Below are 23,828 nucleotides of genomic sequence, written 5' to 3'. Positions count from 1 at the left end.
AACCATTGTGTAAACAACCTTTTTTAAAGCCATCTGTAATTACCAAGCTGATTACAGATGTAGTTACAGCTGATTGAAAAGACCTACTGAGTTGACACCAAGCAGTATTTTACCCTATTAAATGATTTCAAGGCATCTTAATTTTAGTGTGTGGTAAAAATAAGGGTTTTTTTTTTTTACATTTCTAACTGCAATTACTCAAATGGAAGTGTATGTACATGTAGTATATGGACAGTGAACATCAAGCTCACCAGGATCACTGACCACTGATTAGCACACACACACCATGTGACACCTTCAGGTCATACCAGATTTCCACATACAATTTTGCAGCTCTCGCATATGAATTTTGACACTTCCTGTAAGATTCTAAGTCTACCTGGATAAAACATTTGAATAGAAAAACGGAATTTAGGAGACACTATGCTAAAGATAACAAATCTACTCAAAGAAAATCTCCAAAGTTGTAGCATCACTAACTCAGAACTGAAGCACCTCAGTCATGTGCAAGAAGAGTTTACACCCACAAACAATACACAAAAGCAACAAGGGAAATCCAGTGAAAGAATTAAAAAAAAATAAAAATGAAAAAACCCAAACACACCAACCAAAAAACCTCCAAACAATCAAAAAAGAACACACACACACACACAAAGAAGAAAAACCAAAACACAAAACCACAAGCCAACACATTTAACTTGGCTGTATTTCTCTGGCATGGTAGAAAGCATGTGACACACTTTCTGGCTCCTGGACAATCAGACAGAGAAGCAAAGTAAATACTGCTCAATCCCTGAGTAAGCTATGACAGAAAGAATAAACTTTCTTCAAAAATCTCAGGAGTTAGGACAGTTTAGGTTCCAGGAGACTCTTCAATCTTAAATTAATCTACAATTCTCTATTACTATTCAATATTTAATGGCAGGACTATCAAAGTAGCAAATAATTCATACATTGAGGAAAAAACTGTGCCAAGCTTTCTTTTTGCTGGAAGATTACACAGGACTAGTGCTAGAAATTTTACTATATAGAAGTAGTTTCAAATACGGTCAACTGTGCAGTCCAGACATCATAAAAAGCCCTACCCCCATCCCTATTTTTTAACATCCAACCTTAAAAGCTAACCTTACCAGCATTACATATCTCATTTAGGTGACTAAACTAAAGATTTTTGTACCTAAATAATCTAAACTGTTCCTCAGAGACCTGCTCTACTGACTCTATAAAGAACTCAGTATATTAATTCAGGCACTTCCTTTACAAGTATGTCACTAAGAAAGCTTAACTAATTAATGCATTTTCAGTCTCGATTTAACTTTAAAGGAGAGATTTAATATCTTTGCTTCAAATAATTTTTTCCTCATGTTTAAGTATTTTTAGCAGCTGGAATGTTCTAAAATACAGGAACACAGTGATTTAAATATGAATGTACAATCTCAAGTATACATTTTCCTGAAGATTGATTTTTAAAAAGTCCTTATACATCTAAATATGCAGACAGGTATGTACTGGAGTTTCCAGAAGTATACAGGAGCCTAATTCACAAAAGCTCTCCACTGTTACTGGCCAAAAGAAGACTTCAACACCCCATCAATAAATATATTTTCCCATAATACAAGAGACTGCATTTTCTCTGCACAGCAGAAGCCAGTAGCTATTTGAAAGATGACTGTGGATTACCATATCAGAGCTTTATAAGAAGTAAACACTGGTTTCCCTAAGGCACCTAAGAAAGACACACTGATAATGTTAAAAATACCACCAAGAAATTTCTAACAATCACAGGCAGGATGATTTTTCCCATCCTACATGCCCTCAAGCACCTTTTTCTTTAGCACTCTGATGATAACAATAAAACTCCTTTAAAAATGCATAGTGAATTTACTCCTATTATATTTATACAATTTCCATAAAAACTAATGTAACTCCTATGTTCAATACTATTAGCAAGTTACTGCAACAGAAAGCAAAATATTGTAAACAATTATAAACATCAAAAGATCCCTGATTTTAAATTTTCCTTTTCCTTTACACAACATAATATATTTAACAGTGTTAAAGAGAACATATTCTGCCTAGCAGTCTGCTTTTTCTGATTGCATGTATCTCTCAAACAAAATTACAAATTAAGACTGAATATGGAAGTAGTCAGATGCTGCTACTTTTTCATACCTGGAAGTTGTTTCACATGAAGCTGAAAGATCAACAGCACTTTTCCCTACAAAAAATTTAAAAATACTTGCCCATATCTTTCCTAGAACCTGGGAAGACAAACACAGGATATGGATTTCAATATAACAATGTTAAAAGTGAAGTATGAAGCTCTTTTAATACTAAATGTCTTCTGAAGTATTAGTGAACCACTTCACATACATTTTTCACAATTATAACAGCAATTAAATGAAACAGAAATGAATCCACGAAATCTACTATTCTGATCGAACTCACATTAGACTGCATCTCATCCTTTTGGTCAAGTATGGTTGAAACCTTAATTTCCATTCACCATTAATAATTTTATTTGCATTTAGTAAATATTATTCTTGGCCTGATAGAAAGTTAATGTCATACTTTCCAGAAAAAGACCCAAAAAAAGCACATTCACTAAAGACGCACTATACATTCTTTTTATTATCACTATTTAGAGCCCTCCCATTGGATGCATCTGTTAAATCCTTTCTGTTAAATGTAAAATACAGGCATATTACATCCGATGGCTAAGAAATGTAATGCAGGAAAGATGTATTTCCACTTCTCTCATCTCCTCAGCATCACTTTTAATTTTGGTTGTCTTCTAGTACTTTTTCACATCTCCTTTCTTGGTTCCTGTAACATAATCCCTCAAAACAGCATTGATATTACCAGCAGCATGACTAGACCTTGTCACCATCTTTGTGAGTGTTCTTCAAAAACCACCTCATTCAAAAAATTTCTATCAACAAATCAGCAAACATGTTCCCTTTTTTCTACTAGCATAGAGTTCTCTGTGTGTAAATGACAGCTCTTAAAATTGCTCTGTGCAAATTCATACAAGAACATACAAACCCTAAGTTTCACTAGTTGTTTCATGATTCACTGAAGACTGTCTTCCACAAAACCTTTTTATACCAACAAGCCTGCACTAAACAAAGCCAACATATATTCTCAGTACAGAATCACAGACTCACAGAATCATCCAGGTTGGAAAAGACCTTGAAGATCACCTAGTCCAATTAACCTAACACATGTGATACTTAGGATTAAACACTGAGCTCTCAAAAATTAAGTATGGTTCATCTGGTCTTTTTAGTTACTATGCATGGTTTTCGTTACTTGACTTATTTTTTACATGTCATTAACAGAAAGGCCGTAAGTATTTTCTCACTAGTTTTAACGCTATGTTAAAAAAATCTTTCCAGTCTTCACTGGAGGTTTATTTAAGAAACTGATTTTTCTCTTCAAGAAATACAAGCAAAACAGTTCAAAATCACTATTTGGATCTAAAATAAATATTAAGCTTTAGTATCTATGATAATAGCTGATTTGGCAAATTTCAAATAGAACCCATATCTTACTGCTTGGAGACAAATAATGATTTTTGAAAGAGTCTTCCTCACAAGCTCCAGACTTCTGACTGACAGACAAAGATAAGAATGAGCAGGGCAAGTAAAGAAGAGAACACAGTGCCAGAATAAAAGAAAAATGCTTTCTAATGTTCACTGAGACATAACATGTTTTCTTACAATCAAAAAGCAGTCATGGAGAGAACAAAAGAGAAAGACTGTCAAAGATGACTACGTAATGAAGTTAAACAAGGTCACAGTCTATGCAGTGCAAAAAGCAAAATGGACAGAGAAAAGTATGCAGAATTCCAGCCAAAGCCACTATCACTGCTGCTACTTAAACAGACTGCAAATTTTATTAAGCATTTATTAAAATTGAAGTTTGCATGCATATAATCACTTATGCCATAAAAAGATATAGAATAAAATAAAAATCCCAACCTCCTCTCACACAAGTATGTCCTTTTAAAGGACAGATTCTTCCCAGACAACTTTGCCTCTTGTCATTTTACCTGTATTTCCCGCATTTTTCTCATCTTTTTTCCCCTAACTTTTCCTTCTATGGTTTTCCAATTCTTATTCTCTTTTTCTGTTCTTTTATTTCTTTCTACTGCTACTGAAGGTATGTTGCAAAGAAGAGAACGCACATAATGCTTCAGCAACTTCATGCAACAAATAGGGCTCTGGGTACAGCAGCATAATGACAATTTGAGTATAATGTTTCCGCTGTGTGCTATTTCTCAACCACAAAACAAATTTACACACACACTGTCAAACTGGGTGGACACTTTAGAAGACGAACTATGTATTCATACAACTATCAGATTGGCTGAAAACAGCATTCCTTCAGTCACAGATACACACCCCCAGATTCTGTACTGAGCATCTATCACCTATTGCTGAGTATGGTCACTCACCACTAGCATACAAGCAGTCAGCTCCTTTCTCCATGCTGATCTTCACCAGGCTACAGCCCCAGAAAAGCACACTTTTTTTAAACCACAGCAGCTCATGCTTATAGGCTTAGCCTAGCAAAAACCCACAATGAAGCTCTCACAGGCTCACATTGCATACAAAAGTGATGGAAAGACTCTTATTTCCAACATCATACAACCAGTGTAAGACCCACCAGAACTTAAAGCAAAGATGACAACAATGTGTGGAAATCAGACAGGACATGTAAACCAAGCTAAGCTAAATTAATTAATTAAATGGCTATGCCAAAGTAACACATAATATTGCTTTTATTCAGTATTTCTGCTCTTCTTGTAAGGGCATCAGAAGTTTATGAATACACTTGGTATGAGCTGTACCATGGGCATTATTTGCCTTACTCAAAAAAGAGAAAAAGTGCTTTCAGTTGGTTCAGACACAAAGTAGCTTAAACCACCGACCTTTTTTTCCCCCGCTTTGAGAGCTTGCACTGACATTTGACATGTTTAGAGACCGGGTGTTTTCTAACTGAAACAATATAGTTTCCATAACCTAAACAGTGAAAAAACCCACCATCATGAGCTTTCTTCATTTTTAATATGCAAAGGCTAAAACTTATGTGTATACAAGCTAATTCTAATCTACATTGCAAAGCATTATACTGTGGTTTACAGAGTCTTGGTAGCAAATTTTAGTGTCATTTATAAGATTACAAAAAACGTGCTATCTCAAAATCATTCCCAAGTAGAATAATCTACCATGGTTATTCTATTTCAGAGAAATTCTAAAATAAAACACATAATAGCTCAAGACACAAATCATACAGAACTGACTGAACTCTAGCATGATTTCCTTATATCGTAAAGATTTCCCACATAAATTTTATCTAAATACCAAGAATTAAAACTAAAAACAGTATGCTCACACACAGCACCAAGCCAAATTATCCACTTTCCACATATATGCATACAATGGTTTATATTAAAATTCATAGAATATGTACTCAAAATATCCAGATGTTTTCATTGCCAGAATCATGACACCCCACCCCTCAAAAAAGAACTGAAAAGAAAGAATAAACATGAGAAGCCAGAAGTGTGACAAACTATGGCAATAATCAGTAGCCAATGTTATTGTTTCACTTTGGAAGAAATCAAGAACCTGGTTCATCTAGCTACCATGTACTTTTATTTTCCCATGAAGTACTTTGCTATTGGTCATCAGTTGACATCTCCATTTCACATCAGTTTGAATGAGATTTTGTTCCAAAACATCACAAATAAACACATTTATAAAATTCATTTTTCATCCGAAGCATGGCTCATTTTTAGTTTGAAATCAGTTATTTTGTAACATTTACTTGTTACCTATTCATAATTTAGAGATTTTTCCACACCTGTTACTATTCTAATTACCAGCTGGCATAGCTCAGCAAGTAACAATTTCCAAATCGATTAAATATGCTGACTAGAATACCAATTTTCAAATCTATTCCCACTTAGAATTTTATTATATTAATTACAATTATCAAAGTAAAATTAGGATTCATCTATTATTTTGTTTTATATTACAATTTTGAAATGATTACATGATTATTTTAGAAAGTGTCATGCATTAGACAAGGTTTAAAATTTTTAAAATGTAAAACATTTTCATTTACTATCTTTAGTTTTCAGAACTCCATTATAAATCTCAAACTGATTTTTATTCTTATGTCATACTCCTAGAATCAGTATTTCAGAAATGTTCCTCTTTTTATCTTTATGCTCATTATTTCATTTCACTTCACACCCTTGAAAACTTCAGTGCATTTTATGCACAGAATTATTATATTTTTATGCACACTTATATTTCCAATGCTAATCCTGTTAGTTATTTAAGATCAGGAATATGAAATTCAGATTGCTAAAAGAAAAATAATCAAGAGTATTATTTTCCTCTTATAAGACACATGGTCTTACCTGTTCTATAGCTATATGCAGTTGCTTAAATGAAGAACAACACAATGTCTTTCATAACAAGAAAAGTTACTGATGCAAATCATTATTTCACATGAAATTCAAAGATGAAGAGCAAATCATCAACACCATTCTTCTGCAGCTTGGGGCATGGACTGTAGGAATAACTATATTCCCAGATTGATTTCTGCAAGCGATCAACATTTTGATTTGGAGTGTGAGGAAAAAGTTTAAAACTGCTTGGCATACAGTTTTCCTTGAAATGTATGTGGAAGATCTTATATTCTCATAAGCATCTTCGTTTGTTTTTAAAATATCTTACCTCCAGCAAGACTGTAATCAAATGATACACGTAGTTTCCACCCAGTGAACTATTTCAACCATCATTCACTACTTTATTTTGAATTAAAGAAACAATCAAAGGTACGTAATAGAAATTTGAACCTAAACATGACTGATACATAATAAGGGTCCTATTTAAAAGAAGAAATACAGGATACTAGGATATCTCCTTTTGACTGATCTTAAACATGGCAATGGGTTAAAGGTCATTGCAATGAAATTTTTTTCACAGCCATATTTGTATTCCCTTGCTATAAGAACAGTATTTTAAATTAATATTGAATGAGTTATCAAGACTTATAATACAGCAGTCTGGTTTCAAGGATTGTGAAACTTTGTCCAGATTTTTTTTCCAAAAATTTTTTTGTTTGCTTCTAATAAATTCACTAGTAGGCCTCACCTCTCCTACATATTACATGACAAAATAAAACACCGTCCATTTTCTGCCAAGTACCTGCTTGCTCTGTAAAAGCAATGATTTGATTCAAAAATGCCAAGGAATCCAGCAGTGCTGAGATTACTTCCATTACGGCAGCAAAACTGAAGAAAAAAAAGACAAGACATCTGACTATAGCCTCAGAGAACATTCACCAAATAGGATTTCCTTAACATGCTCGAATAGATTCAGGCAGAGAACAGAATTTGATTTAGAAATTAATTATCAGCTGTCACAAAACATGGACATCATTAAAATGAGAAAAAATGACAAACATGACACAACCTAATCTTTTTTAAGCTTAAGTCTGAAATAATACCAAATAAATAGTCAGCAAACACTTAAATTATGTCAAAAGTTCAAACAGAACATATTTTAAATAGTGGCCTACAGTTAGAAGCATGAAAAAACTTAAGTTCATGTTCACTTTTATCTGGCTACTTCCATCAGCTATCTATACTTTCAGTAACAGACAAAGAAGTTTGAAACACATTAAACAATTGTGTTTTAAGAGACTACAGAAGAAAAATCAATATATAAAACCCATTAAAAAGAAAAAAAAAATCAAAATCCATTGGAAGTCCAACTCTGAAAACTGGTAGGCCAATGATGCTGTTCAACAGGCAGAAACTGTGGTGTAAACACAAACATGAAATCTCACTACAAAAAAAGGTACTGCCTTTTCATGGCTTTTGGAACAGCACATGCCAAATCCATTTAAACTGACTTTGCACAGGACTTCATCCTTGTCCTTATGTGAGGCATGATATTTCATTTAATTTTTAGGAGGCATTTTGTATTACACATCCTTATTCATATCAGAGCACCTTGGTACTGCAGACTGATATGAAACTGGTAATGGACTGCTGTATTCCTCTTATTAATCACCATAATATCCCTTTCTGGGAATCTGTGAAATACAGCATCTACACACCAGACCTGAAACCAGCAAGCAATAAGGACAGTAGAATATAATAGGTATTCAGCAGCACACCATGCAGAAAATATAGCCTTTTGGCAGAGGATCCCCAATATCAAGGTACTGTAAGAGAACAGATACTTAAGGCCCAAGCAACCCTTCTTCTCTCTGCAGAAAGTAGGGAAAGGTACTTCCCTCACCCTGGTTCATACAGGCACCTTTTCCCAAACCTTCCCCTTCCCCTCAGCACTGTACAGAGAATTCTACTCTGTTTCAGCTTCCTTTAAGAACAGATTTTATGCAGAATCACTAAAACAGTGAAATCTTCTACAAATGTGCCATACACATAGTATGTCTCAGCTTGCATATACTTTCAGAAAAGTACTAAAGGAGTACTGATGTGCAAATGAATATACTATTTTAAGTGCAAAGAAATGCAAAGCAAGCACAAGAGGAAGCAAGACTGTCAATCATGTGAGAAGGAAATGTTAATTTTCTTAAGATTAATTCCTCCACCAGATTCATTCAGGGGAAAAATGGGAGTATCATTTGGGATGATAACTAAATGGAGGTTCTCAAGCACCTCACCACATCTAGGAAAGCGTGCATCTCAAAATGTACATTCTATACCTGAGCATGAAGGCACAGCGTACTGAAATTTTTATCTTCTCATTTCAGTGCCCAAGAGCTGATCAAGCGATACGTTCAAATTGCAACCAGGTGATAAGAGGCAGGTGTTCAAGGGCTGTCACCTACGTAAGGCATGTTTCTAATGCACAGTCTTTTGTCTTGCATAATCAAGAGAATAAAGTGGATTCAACAGTTCTGAGATCAGACAACTAATGCAGGGTTGATTTAAAATGCCCTTATTACTCCTTTAAAAAAAAAAACCTGTTCTCAAGAAAGTCAATTAAAAAATAGGGTATCAGGAGAAGAAAAAAAAGCATTGGGGCAACACAAAAAAAGCAAAAACCAAAACAGCACAGGAACAGAATCCCTGCTATTTTCTTTACTACATGCCAATTCTATAAACAAATATACTGTATCTTGGGAATGAATGGTTTTGCCATAATAATCTATGCCATCTCATCATCATACAGAATAGGAGTAGTAATACTTAATACGTACCTGCAGTATTACCTCAAGTCCCAGAAACCACTACATTGCAATTATTTCTAAATGCAGTTGTCAGGAAAAAAAAAACCAAACCAACTAAAACCAAACACAAAAACCCACAAAACTCCACACTTGTAGCAGTACTCTTCCTTTCTCATGCACTAAAATTGCATAAATACAAGTTTAATTATGTAAGTAGTTAAATGGAGTTTGAGACAAGTTAAAAACAACAGACAACCGTTTCATAGTTAAAATGTAACTAGTTTAAATAGAACTACCTAAGATAAAACATTATGGAAGCACCAGATCAAAATATATTTCTGACAACAAGCTTGTCACATCATTACTCGGATCTGAAAGTAGCTTCTAACAGACAACCGGAGTAAATTGCTACAGATACATCTGTTCATGACTAGTTTACCAACTTCTTTCATGAATCATATTCTCCCATACTCTAAAAAGCCTGTTGCAGAGAGGGAACTCAGGCAATATCTGCTGAAAGCTTACTTAGTCCATTACTACCCAAGAATATCTTCCCTAAATTAATTAGTCACCAATCACCATGTTAAATAAGCACCGTGGATATTTTATATTTTAATGGAAATGTGCCTAATAAAATTCATTATGTCTCAGCTTGACCTACAGTCTTCAAAGTAAAGCTCTTTCCTAATTTGTTCAATATCACATATATAATAATTATGAAACAGTGGTGACATACGTCACATACGACAGTGGTTATTATGAACATCTTAATAACAAGGATACTTTAAATATCAAAATCATTAGAAAAATAAAATCCCCTTTGTCCTAGAACATGGGACAATGCCAAGTGTCTAAAGATGTGATAGTATGACATGTTATATGGTTAGTAGATTTTAAGAAGTTACCATTTCTCTACCAAGACACGGTAAATGTTCACATACCTGTACCTGGATATAGCACTGAGAATGAGAATGGTTTAGCTCTGCAAGTCATCCAGTTTATTATGCTAGCTGCTTCTTTTTCCTCACTTAACCCTGTTATAATGGATAATATAATCACCAAGTGGAGTGAGATGTCTATAAAGCTGTCTTTGTATTCACTCCAATTCATGGTTTTAAAAAAATGAAACAATCTATTTAGCATAAAGGAAATTAAGAGTCTAAGATGCTAGAAAGGTGATTTTTAAACTATTCACCTTATGTACACATTGCTAGTTAAATTTGCATATACATACTATGTTCATTTTGACCATCTAACAATACTATATTTAATAAACCATTTGTGTACGTTGTGACATATAACCATATATCCAGTACTGTATTTGTACCTGAAAGTTCTGATTTTTTTTTTAAATAAAAAGCCATAATAAGTATTACTTGCATTTATGTTTCCCAGCCTAAGACTTCAATAAGTTGATTTGAAATTGTTCCCATTTTGCAACTGATAGTGTGAAAGACTGAATGATTTAATCGAACCTTATAATTAGTGGCAGATCGACACAATACAAATACCTGTGCAAAAAAATAAATGCAAAAGCTACATTATACTAAATACATGCATTCTTCATGATCTGTTCTGCCATTTTTATCTGCATGCAGTACTCAAAGGAGTTCTACTGCTATTTGCATTTTAAATATTACAATCAAACAGTGGCAAATTAATCTTCCAAACATTTTTCATAACAGAGGAAGACCAGCATTATCCAATGCATTTGAAACAAAGTAGAAAGATGGATGCAACTGCCTAACATCATTCAGCAAGCCAAGGGCAGAGCTGGAGCTAGAACTCAAAATCTTTTAATTCTAGACTCATGTTTTAACACTGGTAAATGCTGCCTGTCCCAGGCTGTTAGCGGGAATTGTATTTATGCTCTGACAGTAGACTCTTTGAATGTGTGATGCCCAAAGGAGAAGATGAAAAAGAAGAAACCATATGTCTGAAGTCCTTCTGAATATGCCTCAAGAGCATCAGAAATAGGAAAGCACATTTAAAAAAAATAAAAATTGCCACACATGAATATCCATTTTAGGATTCCTGATATGTTCTGAAAGAACTAAATGAAAATTTAAATGGCAACATAAAAAAATCAAAGAACTATCATAACAGATTAGTATTAACATGATGTACACTAAAAGGTTATGGTACACACACTTCCTAAGGACTGTAAAGCATCATTTTACCACCCCAGCCATAAAACAAAACTCTTCTGGTCACAACATACAGAGAGAATGAGTTGTAATGGAGGCCTGAATCTACTTTTTCTTAATCATCACAACACAGTTTCTCACTACACTTAACTTACAACGCACAGTCTGTAAAGTATGACATGTTCTTCATAAGGGATTTAATTCCACAGTAAAACCAAAACAGATATAAAAAGAAATGACAGAAAGCCTCCAAAACTTTGCATGAGTCTGTCCCAAAAGAAATAAAAAACAAACAAAAAACCAACACTGAAAGGGTGGATGAGCTAATTGCTAAGGGTGCATCAGCTAATCCAGTAAAAAGTAATAGTATGTTTTCCCATCTCGATAAAGTCTGGACATTATCTGTCTGCTTATGAATTTAGAGAACACCTCCCATACAGTACAACTACTATGAAGTTTATATAGCCTTCTGAAAGTGCATAAGAAATACTAATACCACAGCTCATTGCTTTTTCATCATGAGTTCACATATTTTCTCAGTATTTACAAGCAGGTCCTCCTTTAGTTAAAACTAGAAATAAAAAGATCAACAAATTAAATCCTTTCAAGGAAATGTATGAAGTTACATTGCCCTCTTCTGATGAGCAGCTAAAATTGGACATAAAACCAGAGCTCATGCTCCAATAAACACTTTGAATAACGTATGTTACTGAAATTCAAATATTTGTTTTGCTATAATTCCAACACACCCCAAATGTCATTTCTGTTTTTCAAAGAACTGTCAGCAAACACAGCAATGTAAGAGATCTGAAGAGGAGAAAAAATGCAATTTTAGTTTTTTTCTGCTCCAAGAGTTTGCTAATTTCATTTTACTCTAAGACAAGTTTACCTGCATGATCTCACTTTAAATTACTTACCATATGAAAATGTTTGTTCAGTCAAGTTGCATATGTAACACCATTTTTTTCCTTGAAATGAATATGAAATTATATCTTCTTTAGAAAACAATCTACTCCATACTGATGTTCAAAGGCAATTTTTAAAAGGAACTATAAAGGAGAAGTTAGGAAAGAACCTTATGTCCAGTCCATACAGACTGTTTGATGATGAAAATATACTTACACAGATTACAAATCAAACAATATGCTCTTATATAGCCTCCAGATCTCATCTTGGTTAAACATTGGATTTACTTTTATAAAGATTTAAAACATTAGTTAAAAGGCAGCAAGAATTTCTTCTAAAACTGTTCTTTCCAAACACTATAGCATACTGTTGGTAACACCTGCTGGAGCCAGAAAGAACTGTGTGAGCCACCTAATCAGCACCTCGTATTAGAAGGGTTTACAAAAAATATATGTCATTTTAGCTTTGTCTTTGTCTAGATTAATATCTTCAATACAACTACTTCAAATAAACAGCAGCAGTGCAGATACAGTTGAACATACTTTGAAAGGCTCAACTAGATCAAATTATAGCCTAAATTCACTTCCAGACTTTTAACTTCTTGGTCCTACCTGTGCTAAAACACAAATGCTTTACCTTAACTGCAGTTTTATGATGTGTTAATTGAATCACACTAGGTAATTTCATCTCATATCACATATTTAAACTCCAATGTATATAGGCCTCCAATTTCCTTATACTCTTAGAATATCATTAGCAGCACTCATAGTATAATAATGTCACCTTGGAAATAAGGCAGTATGTTGTCCCAGTACACAAACAATGATTTTGCATTTTTTCAATAGGAGGTATTCATAATGCCTTTTTGGTTTTTTTAAACTACAAAAGAGTTCAGGCCTGAGAGAAAATGGGCAAATAAAAGGAAACAGTACCTATGATGTATTCCAAATAAAAAGGAGTTGTGCTCATCTTAACACAAAGTTTTCTTCATTCTTTCTGTTTTAAAAACCACTTTCAAGAAAACTCAACAAGTTTAAGACAACGGAAAAGAGAACACTCTTTAAATTGTGATTTTTTTTTTTAAATGTGATTTTCTGTAATTTTTGTCTTGCCCACACATGTGTTAATTTAACCACATATATTTTATTTACAATACTCATACATACTGCAAGGTAACAAGAAGAACTATTTGAAAAAGAAAGAAAGAATAGGAACCATGACAAAATACTAGTAGAACTTGGACTTTTGTAAGTAGCAAATAGTTAATTAACTAACCTGTATCGGTGACATGATTAAACAGCAATATTCAGCTGTCAAAAAGAGACCTGTCAAAGCTGTAAACAGAAATAGGAGTAAACCAGCAACTGGTATAAGACAAGAAAGGTACTGCCACACAAGTGGAACACCTTTTTATTTCATTTCTACACTATTGACCGCTATTTCTTTTTTCAAAACAAACAAAAAAAGAATACCCACCTTAACAACTATCCTAAAGTAGTTTCAAGTCTGGTCCTAAAGTCAGGATTTTTCATACAGTATTTGTACTTGCACTTCATAGAATCCCAAAAATCATACAGGTTGAAAAGGACCTCAAAAGACCATCTGGTTCAACCTTTTATAGGAAAGGCAGCTTAGATTTATCTCACTCCAGTGCTTATTTCCCACTCAAAAACATCCCAAATTCCAAACACTGGTTAATCTGAATAACTTTCTTTTGTACTGAGACCTTGTGGATTAGGTCATCACACACCAGTGTGTTTAAAAAAAATAATTCCTATTTTATCATAAATACAAACAAGTCCTATTAAGATCCTAAACTCTATAGCTGAAGTTTCGCAGCACACTTTAGTCTGTTTAGGGTTATCATTTCAGTACCTACAATATGTATGACTGATTATAAATCAACCTAGTTTTCTTTCACATCCACTGAGAATTTTTGTCCATTATGGCCAACACAGCTGAGGAAGAAGATGACCAGGTACTCCCTCCACCATGCTTACTCATTGACTGCTCTCCTAAATAACTAAGCCTCTGGAATTTCAGGTTGCAAATGGCTTCTAAAACCATGATTCGAAGAATTTCTTACAATGACTATTACCACACTTTATATTAAAAACAAACTATTATTAGTACCACCAAGATTCATATTTGCCTTATAATGGCATAACTGTTTCCCATAACCTATATTCCTCCTTGTCCATCTCTTTGTGTAACCTTCATTTACCTCCTAAACTCATTGCTTAGATTCTGAATTTTTCAGGACGTATCAATGAACACCTGATAAGCTGCTGGAAAAAAAGTAAAATAAAGTATTTTCTGTTAAGGATCCTGAGCATCATTAAAAGTACAAAGCACTTAGTTTTGAGAGCAATAAGCAGCTATCCTGATACATATGTACAGCAGCAATCTTCAGCTCACTCACACCCTCATTCACTGTTCAACTATGTTGATACTCAACTACAGTGACAAGACCAGAAATGAGAAGCAGATATTAGCAAACTAAGAAAAAAAAAAAAAACCCACACACCTCTGACACATAAAAGTGCTTATGTTCTTACATGTTTCTACGAAAAAAATCTTTGTCACCTTACCCCAACAATTCAAATGTATGAGTCTTCAGACACATGCCTTAAACCCACAGATACCTGTATTTTTCCCAGTAGAGTTTCCAGGTTGCCTACAGTTTCACTGCTTATGCAGTACCTCATCATCTCTGTCTTGGGAAAGGTAAGCAGCTCAATATCCAAGTCAAACTAGGACATCCAAAATAGGTATTATCATCATCAGGACAGGTGTATTAAGAATATTCTCCATACATACCTAGCAAAGCTGAGGTCCAAGTGAAAGACTGACTGCAGTCATTTTCATTCACATGTTTCACCAGAAAAAACATTTGACCACGTAGAGGCTCCTTGTGACCATCTGACAACAGAGGTGCTGTCACCCTCTTCTATAAAGGGTTTCAGGATTCATGCAGGACGTGAAGATGGAACTTCCTAGAAGACGGAAGTTCTCCATCTTCCTCATCATGTGGGGTCTTCAAGCCTCACCAAGTCAAAGTTCCTGCAAGTAACATTCTAACTCTTTTAGGGGGAGGACACTGAAGCCACACATATAAACCATGTCAAGCTACATTAAAGCAGCGCTACATACACTCATATTGCCTAAATCCAAGAAATTTAAGAGATTTCCTAGAATTATATAGAATTTTCTATTTTCTATTATATATTTTTATATATGTTTTTCTATTTTCTATCATATAGCATTTTGCATACGGCACTTCAGGAGGTCCTGACATACTCCTATGAAAACAAAACAATGCCTCTAGGTAGAAAAATTAATGTTTTTAAGTGTGGCTTCTGGCCATTCTGAAGTGATGGCTATGAATGGTTCAAAGTTTTATGGATCTCATGATAAGGAGGCCTGATGTTCTGATTCAGAAATGCTCTGTAAGAACCTAAAAGGTCAGGATGGATCAGGAAAAAACAGCTGAAGGAAAAGTCTACCATGGTGGTTTTAGAAACATAGGTTTAAAAACACAGGTTATTCTCTTAAATTGAAATGATGATCAGAGAACTGACGTGATTACAGAAGTCCTAGACCAAAGGAGGTGCAAAGGAATTAGTAACGGAAATAATCTTTATTTTAAAGCCCTTCTGAGAAAATACACAAGAAGCCCAAAAATGGCATGATAAACTAATAATCCTCTAAGATCAAATGAAGCAATTGCTCCCTGAACTTCTCCCATCTGTGAACTTGCATTAAGGCTGTTGGCCAGGTGTTGTGGTTTGAACTCAGTGGCAGCCAGTCACCACATGGCCAGCCATTCACCTCCCCCCTCCCCAGTGAAACATGGGCGGGACAAAAAAGAAGAAAATTCATAGGTTGGATTAAAAAAAAAACAAAAAACAAACAACAAACAAACAAAAAAAAAAGGATTTACTAATAGCAACAAGAAAACAACAGTAACAGTAGTGAGTCCAAAACAGGTAAAATGCAGCAGTGGCTTACCGAGCGCAGCGACAGGTACACAGCCCACCCCCCGACAGCAGCGATCTGACCGCACCAGAAAATCCCTCCACGCTGACCCAGAAACCGAAAACGGGGCATGAAAGAGCACACGTCCGCCTATATACTGAGCATGATGTCACGTGATATGGAATACTCCAATGATCGATCCAGGCCCAGCCCTCTAGCTGTGCTCCCTCTCAGCCCAAGGAAAGTTAACTCTATCCTGGCCAAAACCAGGACACCAGGTTGTGCTAGTTTCACCTGTGGCTTATTAGAATTACCATCTCACTTGTCTTCATTACTGCAAACCACCCACTTTGAAAACTGCTTCTTGGATGGTAACCTTAATGAAATACATGATACTATAAAATTTTAAACTAGGTATCTCCTGAATTTGTAACTAGGATTTTTCTGTACTTGTTTCCCCAGTAAATGAAGTAAGAAATAAGAATGGCCAGGAAGTCATGATCTTTTCTGGTATCTAGACCCATTCACAGAATCACAAAATCACAGAATCATGTAGGTTGGAAAAGACCTTGAAGATCATCCAGTCCAACCATTAACCTAACACTGACCATTCTCAACTACACCACATCCCTAAGCGCTATGTCAACCCGACTCTTAAACACCTCCAGGGATGGGGACTCCACCACTGCCCTGGGCAGACCATTCCAACACCTAACAACCCATTACGTAAAGAAATGCTTCCTAATATCCAGTCTAAACCTTCCCTGGCACAACTTGAGGCCATTCCGTCTTGTCCTATCAGTTGGTTAAAGAGACTCATCCCCAGCTCTCTGCAACCTCCTTTCAGGTCTCCCCTCAGCCTCCTCTTCTCCAGACTAAACACCCCCAGTTCCCTCAGCCGCTCCTCATAAGACATGTGCTCCAGAAGTGGTAAATCGTGCTAAAAACCTAAGCCTGCCAGAAAAATACTTGAAGAGATTGAATGTTCAGAGAATAAACTCTGCACAAAAGCTTACGAGCTCAAGGATGGAAGACAGGAGGTCTACCAAAGCTCACCTACACAGGAGATAAAAACATACTTTCAGAATTAAAAAATGAATGCAGATTATGTTTAGAATTTGCATTATAGAGAGCCTCTGATTGCTGCTCAGTTTTATCACTCATTGAAAAGTTGTATGCACCTTTTTTATATTGCAGTGGAGTAGTGCTACTGAGTAGTTATTTCAGTGATTAAACAATACTGAAAGTCAATTTCACAATTACAGTAAAAGGCATATATAAAGTAAAACAGTTTCTCTTCCGGGCTATAAGGAAAGCAAAAAAAAAAGTAAAAGATGCTAAGTGGTAATAACAAAGAGTGAACAACAGAATAAAAAATATTTTTTCACTAACAGACATGGAGCAACAGTTCAGATTATGACAAAGTTTCCCCCCAAAATCAGTCTACATGAAAGTAAGTCATTTATAAGAGTGACAGGGTGACAGAGTAACTATGACCACAAATTCAATCAGAATGCCAAGTATTGCTAAAAGTACCTGTTAGACTATGAGACTTTATTGTATGAGATGAAATTAAAACAGTGCAAAAATTAAAAAGTATTAAAATAAAACTTAACTAGCTAATTTTCAGCATTCTCATTTATGATTAGTTTTGAGAAAACACTGTATCAATTCTAACTTGCTTTCAAAAAGTCCTATAGTACTAGTAAACTTCTTATATCTTATTTCTGAAGATTCACAATATCAATGCAGTCAATCTGATCATCTGATTACTCCTTCAGTTTTTCTACCATATATTTACGTATTTTCAAGTATTTGCAACGGGAGACAAAACAGAACTCAGACAGCAATGCAAAATAGTTTAAACATTATTTCAAGTAATGAACAAATTAATTTATAAATTACTTAACAGGAGAAAATAAAGCAAAGCAAATCAAGGAACTTGCATTATGAACTATATTTTTAATATGAACATTTGCAGATCGTTCATGCGAAAGATCCAAATTCATTATTGTTCAATAAAACATAGCCTTATTAATACTTGCAAATTGTGTATAGTGCAGCTAGATAACACCTTAAATAACACCTTTTTGTACTATATTTCTTGCTGTATTATCTTGGTTAGTAGGACACTCAAGAAAGAGAAAAACAAGTAAGTTAAATTATTAGTTTACGCTAACGACAGGGAGACCCACTGCACATTATCTGAGGGAAGTAAGAGATGAATAAATCTAGTAAATAAGTATGCTGCTTCGCAATGCTTTTATACAATATTATTGTTAATTACTTTGAAAATGCTTAGTCATACGTAAGCTTGAAAGGGAAGCACAACCCCATAACCACAGGCTAGGCAAACACACAAATGTGTGCCCACAGACAAAGGCCCTGAAGAAACAGTTTGGAAAGGAAGACTCTTTTACCGTCAACTACTTTTCTAACCTATGCATACAGACTGGAATCTTCATAACTGCAGAAAGAACTGATGAGACAATTCACAGAGTTGCTTGCTGCTATGATTTTATCATGAAGAACAATAAAACCTATCAGCCATTCAATCACAAATGAACTTCGATGAGATACGATGACCAGAACAAGAGACCCCAGAAAGCACATTCACCTCAGGACACAAACTGCTACTGATTTCTGTCTAGTTTGTCAACATCCCATATAATTTTGATTCCAGTTGTAACACTAAGGTATGATTAGCTCAGCATTTTCAAGCTGCTGCTCTGGTACAGAATCATGGAATCATTTAGGCTGGAAAAGACCTTTAAGATCATGAAGTCCAACTGTAAGCCTAACACTGCCAAATCCACCACTAAATCACATCCCTAAGTGCAAATCTACACATCTTTTAAATACCTCCACTGATGGTGACTCAACCACTTCCCTGGGCAGCCTGTTCCCATGCTTAACAATCCTTTTGGTAAAGAAATTTTTCCTAACATACAATTCAAACCTCCCCGGTGCAACGTGAGACCATTTCCCCTTGTTACTGCTTGTTACCTGGGAGAAGAGCCCAACATCCATATCGCTACAGCCTCCTTTGAGGTGGTTGTAGAGAGCAACATAAGGTCTCCTCTTATGACAGAACGTGTAACAGAATTAACATAGTACCACTATGTTACCAGTATCTGATGTAATTATTTCTAAGAAAAATAAACTTTTACTTAGTGAGTCAACAATAGTTAAATATTTATGACTGAATTTAGGTAAACTAGGTGTTAGTCAAAGTTCAAAACCTGGTGCTTGAGGCTAACACTTAGAAAGGTTTCCATCTTGCACAAATATTTGCAAATACCTCTGTGAACTCAGCTAGTTCAGTATCTTCAGCCTTCCAGGCCAGTGTTAAGGTACAGGCATTCGCCAAGCAATTAGCTCTACAGCCCTACTTTCTGCTCAGCTTCTCTGCCCTTCAACATTTCCAGTAACCTTCACATGAACAGATGCAGAAATAAATCTCATGTTTATCACTGCATACTTATAAATAAATGCATGTATATCACCTGTCTTGGCTCAAAATAATCTTAAACTCTGTTTTCAAACTGCTAGTAATACCAAAAAAAAAAGGGGGGGGGGGGGAGGTGTGGAGATCAAGTAATAGCAATAAACCTTAACACAGCATTCATGATCTCAGTTAATATAGCAAGTGTTTCATTCTGGATTGTTTTCAACATATGCAGTACTATCAGCTGGCAACTTCCTTGCCAGAAAATTATTAAGAGGTCATCCAAGTTTGAGATTGTGTTTCAATACTGCACAGACACCAGCTAATAGGGACAAGTCACAGACCAAGTTTCAGGATGAAGAAGGAAATAACAGGATTATGCTGCACTTTAGTAATCACCCCAGCAGTTTCAGAAGGTAGGGCTGGCAGTCTCTGAGGTAGTTAGAGCAAAAGCACCACCTGTATCATTTTAGGGCTATATGAGCACAGATTTGCTCAGAAAAAAAGAACAAAAAAAAACCCCAAACAAAATCAGAAATTGGATCCTTGTCCTTGTAAGAACTAATACTTATGTATAACATATCTCCACAAAGAAAAAAAAACTCAAAAAACCAAAAACTTATGGCCTGATTTTGATTTAATAAATGTATATAAGTGTTAATTTAGTTAACATGAATTTTGTTTACAGTCATTTTGTGAATAGCTCTGGAAGGTAAAACAAGATTACTGAATCTTAATTAAAAATAAAAATCCAAATGAGTTGCAGCAGCATAATCAATACAAATTACATTATTTAAATTAAGCAAAATTTAATTAAAGGCATTCACATTAGATTTATTCTCTTTGGATTCAAAGCTTTTCCTGTTTTGTAACAAATTTATAAGCAGCACAGCAGTCAATAAAATTTCACATTATTCTAAATTACCCATTATGTGCTAGACACATCATTTTTATGAAACAAAATACTGATTCTGTTGCATGTTGGAGTTTAGCAACAAAGCTAGAGGAAGAAAAATCCACTTCACTCTCCAGCCTGATTCTGTACAAATGCACTACACTATCACTGCCTGTTTGATTATGGCAACCCATGTTTCAGAAAGTAACTGAATGGTTCTATCACCTCTCTCTTCTTGCAAGAAAAGCACTTGGTGAGTACACAGAAGAGCTGTGTCACGGAAAACATGAATCTGCCTACAAAAATATAAGTAGCATTTCTCATAAAAGTATAGAGCCAGATAGATACAGGAGACCCATTGGTCTAAAATTCTGTCTGAAATCAAATTAAATAATGCTTGCTTTTTAGAGATGCTGAATTATGCTAGCTGTCAATAGGACCTGAATATACTCAGGACCTTTCAAAAGTCAGAAATAAAAGTGTTTGGTTAACTGTAGAAGCTTGTCAAATTACATATATGCCGAAGTAGCTTTAAAAAAAAAATATATATATATATAATTCTTGCATTACAAAGTTAGAATTTAATTTATCCAGGTCAAAAATGCTGCAAACACAGATTTACTGGTATTCCCATATTCTACCATACACAAAGACATGAAATTCAAGAGCATGACATTTTTTGAAAGTTTTCTTCATCTAAAAAAACCCCTCTGAATAAATTCTAATTGTACCCTTGTGTCGTGGTTGGAGCCCAGATGGCAACTGAGCACCACACAGCCATTCACTCACCCCTTCCCCCCCCCAGCACTGGGAAGGAGAAGAATGAATCAAAAGGCTCAGGAATGGAGGAGGACAGAGAGGGGTCACTCACCCATTATGGTCACAGGCAAAAGACAAGCTCGTTAGGGGAGAGAAAAAAGACATCACTTTAATTCAAACCACTACCAACAGACAGAATGGGACAGTGAGAAGCGTTACCATACCTTAAAAACACCTCCCCCCATCCCTCCCTTCTTCCTGGGCCCAGTGTTGTTCCCGGTATCCACTTCCTCCTCCCCCAGAGTCCTGGTTTAGCCAGGATAGGGTTAAGTTTCCCCAGCAGTGGGGGGAAGCTCTAGCCGGGTTATTCATATATCATGCTGACATCACATCCTGGCACGAGCGCGGGAAGAATCGGTGATCGTGTGAGTTGGCGCAGCCGGTTCTCTCACTGCTGTATCGGTATATACTTTGCTCTGTTCATTGTTATCACTGTTGTTGTTATTGTTGTTGTTTGTTGTGTTGCTATTGCACTGCTGTATTAAACCTGTCCTTATCTCAGTCTCGGGGCTTTGTATTTCATTCCCTTTGTGGGGGAGGGGCAGCGGCCGCGTGGTCTCAGACCCTGGCAGGGGCTAAACCATCACACCCAGCAGCGCAGGGGCAGGGGATGGGGGGTGAAAGTCAGTTCGACGCTTCTTCCTGGAAGGGGAGGGCGGGGGAAGCACTCTTCTGCATTCTTCCCCCTGCTCCACATAGCGTCCCTCTCATGGGAGACAGTCCTCCACAGACTTTCTCCATCATGAGTCCTCCCCATGGGATGCTCCGACGTGGGTCACCTCCACGTGTTGCAGTCCTCCCAGTGCCAAAATACAACAGCAGGGGCTGCTTCGTCCCACAGAGTCCCGGGATCCTCCACAGGCCACAGGCAAATCTGCTCCACCGCAGACCCCTATGAGTGGTAGGGGGAGTGGCTCTGTCATCTCACCACAGGATACAGGGGGGTCTCTGCTCTGGTGCACCTCCCCCCCTTCTCCTTCCTTCCACTGACCTTGGTGTTCCCATAGGTGTCCTTCTCGTAAAAGCTCCTCGGAAGTCCCCCAGGTTCCCCTTCTTAAATACATCATTGCAGAGGTGCAGCCACATCACTAATTGACTCAGCCTTGGCCAGAGGTGGGTATGACTTGGCACTGGGGGAGCTTTCAAGAAGCTTCTCATGAGTGCCACCACTATAGTCCCCTCCCCACTACCAAAAACTCAGCCACATAAACCCAGCACACCTACCTAAAGCAAAGACCTCATGATTTTGAATATCAGATTCAGTAACTACAACGCTGGCAGCATCAAGGGGCAGCTTCTTTTAAGAAGTCTGACAGACTAGGTCTGCAAGATCAAGCAACTAATAAACAAGTTTGTCAGCACCACAAAAAGAAAGAGGGAGAAGCCCTTCTGAAGTACCGCAGGGATGTTTCAGCCACAGCCACAAGGGGACCATGGAAGATTTTACTCTTTTCCACGCGGAAGACACTATAATAAGGAAGAAAGAGTGAAGACTTAAGAAGAGACTGACACAATCTGAAAAATGTAAAGCGTGTCATTCTAAGATGGTAAGCAAAAATAAAATAATACACATTCTATAACTCTCCATTACAATAAATAGGAAATGCTCCCCGGTTTCTAACATATACCAATAGTTTAAAAAAACCCCACATTATAATGTCTGAAATGTGTGCCTCAGGGTGTTTCTGATATGCTTCTAAACTTAAGAAACAAATATTGAAATGATTTTATTTTAAAAATATATATTTGCATGTGCCACACTGCCAGTGGGTTTAATTGGTTAGAAGTTTGCAGATCTGTTTCCCTCCTGCAACACACGGTGTAGTGCTGTATTTCAGAAACCAAAGACCTATAGTACATAGTGGCAAAGATTAGAAAACTTTTCTTAGATTCTTCCTTTCTGCAATTTGGCCATCAGAAACTGATAAATATTATTAATGAGTTTCCATCTTTTAATTCTTAGACCCTGTTTTTGTTGGAATCAAAACAAAGTATGTGAAGGAAAGGGCAGAAATATAGCAAAGCAAACCATCTACCTGTTCTGCTGCTAATACTGAAGTTCTTATAAGTAAAGATGCTTTAGTGAAATCCTCTAAGTTACAGATTGTACCTTACCTCTTTATTCAGATATACTGATTAATGCTGACTCTGTCTGATCACTTTGTAAGCAGAGAGGGGAAAAAAAAATCCAGATATGCAATCATTTCCCAAAAAGACACCAGTGCTCTATACTCTTTTATAAGATGCCCTAAACTGTTTTTTTAACATGTTCACGATTTAGAGATCATGAACAGAAAAATGATGAAACTATCCTGTTTCTAAAACACTATCACCATTCAATCAAGTCATATATGAGGACTTGTTGGTAACTATTCTACCTGTATGTGCATGAAACATTTTTCACTAA

General features: G+C 35.9%; 1 protein-coding gene across 21 annotated transcripts in view; it reads right to left on the bottom strand.

Moving 5' to 3' along the window:
* The window catches only part of KDM4C (lysine demethylase 4C), a 272,586-nt gene that overhangs the window by 178,111 nt on the left and 70,647 nt on the right, over window positions 1-23,828 (bottom strand). The window contains exon 10 of one of the 21 annotated variants that reach the window (XM_074811541.1): window positions 22,615-22,888. The exons of the other annotated variants lie outside the window; for them this stretch is intronic. Within the exon in view, the coding sequence (XP_074667642.1) occupies window positions 22,865-22,888 (24 nt within the window). The 3' untranslated portion in view covers window positions 22,615-22,864. Of the gene's footprint in view, window positions 1-22,614; window positions 22,889-23,828 lie in introns of those variants that run through there. 21 annotated transcript variants of the gene reach the window in all.

This window comes from Strix aluco, chromosome Z (genome assembly GCF_031877795.1).
Source record: "Strix aluco isolate bStrAlu1 chromosome Z, bStrAlu1.hap1, whole genome shotgun sequence".
NCBI lineage: Eukaryota > Metazoa > Chordata > Aves > Strigiformes > Strigidae > Strix > Strix aluco.
The sequence above is the reverse complement of the archived record's forward strand: the minus strand, read 5'-3'. Positions and strand labels throughout refer to the sequence as shown.